The 9,055-nt window shown below is 37.5% G+C and overlaps 1 protein-coding gene across 1 annotated transcript in view; it reads right to left on the bottom strand.

Moving 5' to 3' along the window:
• Window positions 1-3,930: 3,930 nt before the first annotated feature.
• LOC117417845 (cytoplasmic phosphatidylinositol transfer protein 1-like) overlaps window positions 3,931-9,055 on the bottom strand; it is a 36,919-nt gene continuing 31,794 nt past the window's right edge. Inside the window, exon 10 of the mRNA XM_034925743.2 lies at window positions 3,931-7,728. Coding sequence (XP_034781634.1) covers window positions 7,463-7,728 — 266 coding nt within the window. The 3' untranslated portion in view covers window positions 3,931-7,462. The remainder of the gene's footprint in view (window positions 7,729-9,055) is intronic.

The raw sequence follows: 9,055 nt of genomic DNA, 5'->3' as shown, positions 1-9,055 counted from the left end.
TTGTTGCAAACAAATTAACCCCATCCCATCCTGCACTTGCATTCTCCCTTCAGGTGCTGTTTTAAAGAAGCATACTGTATATAACAGCAAACATGCATTTTCATTTTATATCATGATATCTTGTACAGCACTCGGTTCATGGAATCTACAGCTATGGCCAAAAGTTTTGCATTACTAAAATGTTAGGATCGAGACATAATTAAAAAATAAAATTAAAACTCTATGAACATAATTTAGATCTTTTAGTTAACATCATGTAATCATAGAAACTACTAAATGATATCGCAAAAGTGTACCGGAAGCCATAATAGTAGTACAGTTTCATGTTAGATTTCGAAATGTTAAATTTTTCAATTTTTGTCAGTTTTCCGTTAAGTATATGGAAAACTACAAGGCAGTATGTAATTCAAAATGTTAACATAACATTATTCTGCAGGTTTCATTGGACTTTATGAAGCAAAATCAGTTAATTGTATAGGGTGAGGCAAAACCTTTGGCCATAGCTGTATGTTTGCAAGCCTTTTCGCCTGGAGAGTTTAATTATCTCTATCCCTTCAGCACCTTCTTTCCACCAATCAGCTACTTCCTTGATTGGCCAACATGCTTTAAAGCAGAAACCTGACACGAAGACACTGCAGAGGCAAAATTAATGAGGCAGTAAAACTGTAACAGACTTCCTGAGAGTTAGACAAGCAAACTGAAAACTCTCTTTAACCCAGTGGAGTACTAGATATACAATTAAAATACAGGTTTGCTATATCATGTCTTTCTTTCAAAACTGCACATTTGAGACCTATTTAACCCTTTCAGTCTGGAATTATTTTTGATGAGCTGAAGAACTTCTTTATTGAGTACACATGAGATGAGGATAACAAAAAAATAAGTTGTACATATATTTTGGTAACTGGGACTTTAAAGTCCTGTCAGTACTTTAAGAACTCTAAATGACACTAAGATGGACGCAACTAAGAAAATGGGTAACAGTGGCGGATTCTAATACCGACACCCTAAAATGAATATACCTAATTTCAGTGTAATTTTATTGCATGTGGTAAAACCCAGGTTTTAGATTTGCCACTGCTTAGTTCCATAGAGATACAATATGGCTAAAAGAACAACATCACAGTGTGGCACACTTAGCTAATATAGTATAACAGGGAGGTCCAAATCAAATGACCTCAAATGAATGTTGATGTCACTACACAAAGACAGCTTCTCTGTATTGTCATTCAGTGGCTTTTTATCAAAGTGAAGAGGGGAGGGGGGAGGGAGAGTACTACAAATACATAATTAAGAATAAAAAGGAAAGATCCATTTTAAAATTAAAAACCTCAAATGCATTAAAAAATGTTTTGTCAAAAAGATGGATTTTAGATTTAAAAAGCAGCGACAGCAGCATAGTCAAACCTAAGTGAAATATTTAGTCGGTACACATATTTAAATTCAATCTAAACAAGATGAAGTACGTCCCAGTACTCAGGTCGGGAGATTAAATTAGATTCAGCCAGGAGTCAGGGCTCCTGAGGAAAACCTGAGATGGTTTTTCAATCTTGTGCGGTTGTATCTTATTTACAATATTTTAACGCTTAATGTTCAAGTACTGAATTTGACTGAATATAAATCCATCTTTTTGATAAACCGCTTTCTTTGCAAACCATAAAGGACACTAGTAGCGATATGGTAACATGGATCTGCAATGGATTGATTCAAACTGTACAACCTTTACAAACTGGTCATACCATTGTAGCTGCCCTTGTGCTATCATTGCCCATTAGTGCACAACCATTGCGCTCACTGTAGTGCCAGTGTAAAGACAAGTTAATGAAAAGGTAGCAACATGGAAAGGAGATCTGGTTTGTTGGACATAATTGCTTTTTTATACTACGTGTCGCTGTTGATAGGTTGGTGGGCCAAAAGACTCCTACAGCATTTCCCAACAGAATAACCCAATCTAAACTTTTGTCTACTCTATATGTTTATATGGCCAGTATTACTGGACCATTCACATCCCCAATAAACCTCTTCCATTCATGCATGGGGCTCTTTGGAAATTAGATAACTGCCCTGTACAGTATAATCGTCTTCACAGGAACTAACAAAAACATGAGCAGATTAATACTAATGTTACAAATGTTTCTGTTTATTAATACAGTTGAAAATAAGGACAAAGACGCAACACCTGCAAGTTCCCTGGCTGTCGTTGCTTTATGTGCCTTTATGGGCTTAATTTTTAATATCTCACTTTGTAATGTTTTGCTAGTGATCAGGCTGTATATTATATATTTATTAGCTGATAAATGATGTCTCCTGTGATAAGTTGATTACACCAGACCCTCCCAAGCCTCTTCTAATATGAATTCTAGTGATGGCAAATGAAACAGGAAAGGAGGAGCGAGTTAAAAGCTGTTTCTAGATATAACATCCCCAAACCAACATACATTATAGCTGTATACTCAACACCCAGAGAAAAACATATTCTAATGATACTCAATAAAGGGTCTAGTCACTTTGGAATTGCTATTTCCAGTGCACAAGAAGAGCAAAAAGTAAAGACTGGTATAACCAAGTTCTGAGTCACTTCCGAAGGCGCCCTCTGGACTGGAAGCGTAATGGTCTGTACTTTATACCAATAACCAATAACAATGACAAAGATGATTACCACAAATAGACAGATGTTAAGAAATGTTATAGTGGCACCTAAGCTTTTACTTCTTTCTGGTCAAACAAACATCCAGAAACGGCACCTGGTTGTCAGTGATGACCTTACTGAATTTTATTTGAGTGAAAAGCTGGATTGAATTGTGTAACTAAAGCTAGGACATTTCTCTTCATGGGTTTACAGCGCCCTCTGCTGTTCTAATTACATTATGAACCACTCAGTAAAGAGATCTCTTGTTGGAGAGAACAAACCCCAGGTATCTAGGTATAACCAAACTTGATAATTTTTCAGTGTCTGTTATGATTTGAAGGGCTATTAATCCATCTGGATAAATGTGAATAGCACCTCTCTTGCTGACCAGGGTCGAATATGTGTATGTATATATAGAGTAGGGTTGTAATTTTTTTTTTTTTTAAATGTATGAACTTTACAATAAAAATTAGTACGACATTTACTATATGCGTCTTGAATTTCATTGTTTTTCACCTACATACAGATACATTGAAGTACGTAAATAAATTACAATTACAACTGACGGGTATATCCTTGGAATACAAAGACAGAATTAAATGATAACGACTGGGTGCATCCAGTGTACTGGGTGAAGTCATGGTTATTACACTAGTGACGATTGTCTCCATGTACACTCGATCTGTCTTCTAGTTACACAGTAGCTGTTATAAAACAAGTGTTTTGATTTTTCTGTGTTATGAAATTGTATTAAATAAAGATAGTTACTGTAATGCTGCTTTGTTTTCTAAGTATGACTTTAATCAATTCCTTTTTTCAACATACAAGGATTTGAAAGCCCAATTGTACAATGAGTGTAAATAACTAAAAGTTATCATTAATCGAAATATGTGGTACAATTTTATATTGTTTATTACTTCAACCATTACACCAACTATAATAATGAAGTAGTGAAAAGAGATAAGCCACAAAATGGCGTTAATGAGTAAAAAACAATGGGCTCAAATCAGGCTGCAATGCACACATTTTTCAGTTAAAAAAATGGGGGGAGGGGGGGTGTCCATGGGTGTGCAGTAATTGTTCATTAAGCAGAACAAAAAAAGAAAGAAAAAAACTGCCTGGACACTGTACTGTAATCTTACAACATTTTCAAGAACCGGATATAGGGATAGAAAATACTTTTAATCCTCAGATGAAAGTGTGTTCTTAGTTGACAAACCACTCAGCAGCCAACATGTGATCTTTTACAAAATGTCCAAATAAATAAACAGAGATAAATAACGAGAGAAGGAAACGTAGAGCAGGGTGGAAAATATCTTTAATAAAAAAGAAAAAGTACATTCTGCAGTTAACTGCTACAATCCATCTGATTTCTATTAGCAGTGCCACAAGCTAGTCCCTCCTCTATGTAATTCTTCCTCACCAATAAAGACAGAAGGAAGTGTAACTACTGGTTGAGTTGTCTTGGAAACCAGTGACCAAATAGGCACCACTGGGGTTCATTGTTATACCGCAAAGTGAAATAACAATAGGTCAGTTTCATAAAGAAAAAAGGGAGGCATATTTATGAAATTATTACATCAGGTGGGTTTGTAAATTTCTTTAGTGCAAGCATTAAATATATACAGTAGGCATTAGTCTGTGCATCATTCAGTATTAAACATGTGCAATGCTCCCTTGTTATAAGGTCCCTTATTGGAACTTATTACATTCTGGTTGTGCCCCATTGCCCACATAATGTATTTTAATAGCATTCTCATTAGAGCAGAACACAAACAGCTCTATCTACAGCTTTATAACTAGAATTATAATGAAACAACACTGTAATGATATATAAATATACATTAATCTAATGGATGCTGTCCAAAATTTGCTATTAGGTTTAGCCTGGACTGTTAAAAAAAAAGAAATTATAATTATATATATATATATATATATACAGTACTGTGCAAAAGTTTTAGGCAGGTGTGAAAAAATGCTGTAAAGTAAGAATGCTTTCAAAAATAGACATGTTAATAGATTATATTTATCAATTAACTGAGCACAGCAACAAGACACAAGGTAGTTATACTGCATCAACAAGGTCTCTCCCAGGCAGAAATTTCAAGGCAGACAGGGGTTTCCAGATGTGCTGTCCAAGTTCTTTTGAAGAAGCACAAAGAAACGGGCAACGTTGAGGACCGTAGATGCAGTGGTCGGCCAAGGAAACTTACTGCAGCAGATGAAAGACACATCATGCTTACTTCCCTTCGCAATCGGAAGATGTCCAGCAGTGCCATCAGCTCAGAATTGGCAGAAAACAGTGGGACCCTGGTACACCCATCTACTGTCCGGAGAAGTCTGGTCAGAAGTGGTCTTCATGGAAGACTTGCGGCCAAAAAGCCATACCTCCGACGTGGAAACAAGGCCAAGTGACTCAACTATGCACGAAAACACAGGAACTGGGGTGCAGAAAAATGGCAGCAGGTGCTCTGGACTGATGAGTCAAAATTTGAAATATTTGGCTGTAGCAGAAGGCAGTTTGTTCGCCAAAGGGCTGGAGAGCGGTACACGAATGAGTGTCTGCAGGCAACAGTGAAGCATGGTGGAGATTCCTTGCAAGTTTGGGGCTGCATTTCTGCAAATGGAGTTGGGGATTTGGTCAGAATTAATGGTCTCCTCAATGCTGAGAAGTACAGGCAGATACTTATCCATCATGCAATACCATCAGGGAGGCATCTGATTGGCCCCAAATTTATTCTGCAGCATGACAACGACCCCAAACATACAGCGAAAGTCATTAAGAACTATCTTCAGCGTAAAGAAGAACAAGGAGTCCTGGAAGTGATGGTATGGCCCCCACAGAACCCTGATCTCAACATCATCGAGTCTGTCTGGGATTACATGAAGAGAGAGAAGCAACTGAGGCTGCCTAAATCCACAGAAGAACTGTGGCTAGTTCTCCAAGATGTTTGGGCCAACCTACCTGCCGAGTTCCTTCAAAAACTGTGTGCAAGTGTACCTAGAAGAATTGATGCTGTTTTGAAGGCAAAGGGTGGTCACACCAAATATTGATTTGATGTAGATGTTTCTTCTGTTCACTCACTTTGCATTTTGTTAATTGATAAATATAAACTATTAACATGTCTATTTTTGAAAGCATTCTTACTTTACAGCATTTTTTCACACCTGCCTAAAACTTTTGCACAGTACTGTATATATAAAATTTACATTATCATTTGGACAACCTTAAGTATAAATGAGATTTAGCAAGAATTTAGCAAGAGCTTTATTTCCTATTAGAACAAACATTGGGATGGTAGACAGATATAAAGAATGGGAGAAGATAAATCACTGAATTATAGAGCTTCAGTCTGCTGCGATGCAGAGTCAACCAAGAAGCATGCATTTTAAAAGAACAAGCGATTAGAGGTTATTTAAAGTGATGCTTACTATTCCTTGTCTACTGAACAGTCTTTGAGGGGAAAAGCAGTCAAATGTTGGTGGAAAATGCACACACAACATTTTGTATCGGGTGCCTTAAAAGACATTTTGCACAGTTGCATAAGAGAGGATGCACTTGCAATTTATTCAGTTACATTTTTTATCAAATAACTGTTTCTCCACATTATACATTCTGTAGGGCTATTCAAAAGTCCTGTATCACACTAAACTAACATTACTGAGCCTCTATGCTAACAATGTTTTACAAGACTGAAAAAACCATTTGCTACTTTTTTTTTACTCCTAATATGCATGTACAGTAGGTTAAAAGCAAACTACATTATGATGCAGGACTTCTGATTATTATTAAATAAAAAATAACGTTGTTTTAAAGGATAAAGCAGTAAACACCAAGGCTAAAGAGCAAATGACATAATCTGGAAAGTATTAAGATTAAAATACATCCAAGAAGTTTATAAAAAAATATAAAAAGTTTCACAAATGCTTGGAATTACACGAACAGAAAAAATCTTGGAAGGTTACTAAGGTGGCGCGTTTCTTATGGCATCATTACATGCTAGTTAGCAGAAGATTTAGCAATGAGAGAAGTACATTATTTTTTTCTGATAAGAAGTGTCTACATGGGGGTTAGATCTAAAGTTTGTCTTACTTCTTTGAAATGTACAAGCAGCTGATTCAGTCTTCTGAGAAAATACGTGATACGATGATGGACAAAACCAGAACTGCTAACCTCAAGGGCAACACAATCTTCCGGGGAAGAAATGTTTCAGCTACGTTAACCGTTCCCACCTGAAATGGAATCCTACTGGAAGGACAAGTTGTCCAGCTGGTTTTATACGTTTCTAGTGTCTGAGACAGCTTATTTTTAAAGGAGTCTCAGACTGGGCTGTGCATAAAGAAGGAGAATCTGGTAAATTACAGTATAAAATGACCTTCACATCTCGTCTTCCATAGCTTTCTAGTACTACCATCATGGACCTCCAAAATCTTTGAAATGTCCTTCAGTTCTGTTTAATTTATCAATAATGAACACAATAAAACTATTCTCGGCTCTCTGGTGCTGTCATTCTGCACGTTAATAAGCACGGAAACACTACTCAGTTCATCAGAATTTGAACCTGCAATAAGAAATCACTATTCCCTACACTCAAGTGATCAGTGATACCATCAACTAATTGAGCTCCGGTGCCCAGTATTGTTTTACCCTTAAAGTCAGCTATACCCAACTGTCATCATCTATCTTAAAGACTCTCCAACTGAATACAAAATAAAAACCCTTAAGGTTCAATTTTCAAAAGGTTTGTTTGTGTGTGTGTTTATTATAGTTTTTAGGTGCTGCAATACAAAACAAAAAAAGAGCGAGTTTTGATGGCACACCCAGTTGGAACTCTACTTGGGGTGTGAGCGTTCCCTCAGCTCCGGGAGGGTAAGCATTTCGGGAGCGGATTTCTTGCGCTGCCGGTCTTTGGGCACATTGAGGAAGTCGGGAGGGTCTCCGTTGACGGGGGTGGAGGGAGCGCTGGAAGGGGCACTGCGGGAAGTGGATGGCTTGGACACCTCACTGACGCAGATTGTGGGAGCCACCGGCCCAATCTTCTCGTTGGTGGCTTCCTGTGTGTCCCTCTCATACTTGCGGACTTCATCCATGGTCATATCTACCAAGGAAAGGAGATTAGAAAAGCATTTAAAAAAATAAATTACTAGACAACAAGTACTGCAATTCAATGCATATCACAACTGACCCCCCAGAATATAAAAAACTGGGACCTTGGGTCCTCACCACACAATCTCCCAAACTACAGGGAATAGAACTATTGTCCCTTCATCACTTTCCAAATTCAATTATTAGAAGGGACACAAGTTGAAATGTAAAAGAAAAACAAAATCATGATTGTTTACCATGCAACATAACTCAAACAAGGTTTATCAACCTCTTCCACCGACATGGTTTAGTCTCGCATTGGCCATCATACAGTAAAGAGCTGCTTTATACCATTACATTGGCACAGTTGTATTACTATTAAGATGAGCACATCTGTATTACTACAAAATAATAAATAAAAAAATAAAAAACTGGATTTAAACCATTAAATTAAATTGCAAAGAAAATGTGTCAGTTAACCTTTGCCATTTAAAATCAAATCTGAAGCCCAGTCACAGACAATTAGATAGGATTTAACAAGCAAACACCATTTTTAAAGCTTAATAGCTATTTAAATTAGTTTGAGAACATGCTTCGCTCAACAAAATAAGTATCAAGTTAATCTATATGTTTTCATTAGACTTCATCAGGGAAACAGATATGAAAACACATCTATTTTTAAGTGCTGTGCTTAAAGGGGTAGCTTGTGTTTTGAAAAAAGTTTCCCTATGTTTAATTAGGTTTAGCAGCATATTCAGCCTGACATTCTGCAATACAATGAGGAGTCTATTACCGCAAACTCACCACCACGTGACCCAATACAGCGCAACCCCACCACCGCGTGACCCAATACAGCACAACCCCATCACCGCAGGACCCCTTACCACGGGACACCTTTACAGCGACAAACCACCACCACGAGCCCCGTTGCAGTGCATCACCACGCACAACTTTGTAGCTATACTTGCTGCCTGCCCGAGATGCATTCAGGGTCTTAAGTTATTGTGAAGTAGCTACATGGTTTGTTTCAAGTTATTGTTATTTATTATAGGAGGCTGTTATTGTTATTTATTATAGGAGGCTGTGTGGTCCAGTGGTTAAAGAAAAGGGCTTGTAACCAGGAGGTCCCCGGTTCAAGTCCCACCTCAGCAACTAACTCATTGTGTGACCCTGAGCAAGTCACTTAACCTCCTTGTGCTCCGTCTTTCGGGTGAGACGCAGTTGTAAGTGACTCTGCAGCTGATGCATAGTTCACACACCCTAGTCTCTGTAAGTCACCTTGGATAAAGGTGTCTGATAAATAATAATAATTATTTTAAATTTTTTTACACATTACCTTA

The sequence above is a fragment of the Acipenser ruthenus genome, chromosome 13 (genome assembly GCF_902713425.1).
Source record: "Acipenser ruthenus chromosome 13, fAciRut3.2 maternal haplotype, whole genome shotgun sequence".
Lineage (NCBI taxonomy): Eukaryota > Metazoa > Chordata > Actinopteri > Acipenseriformes > Acipenseridae > Acipenser > Acipenser ruthenus.
This window is presented reverse-complemented; position numbering and strand designations above follow the sequence as displayed.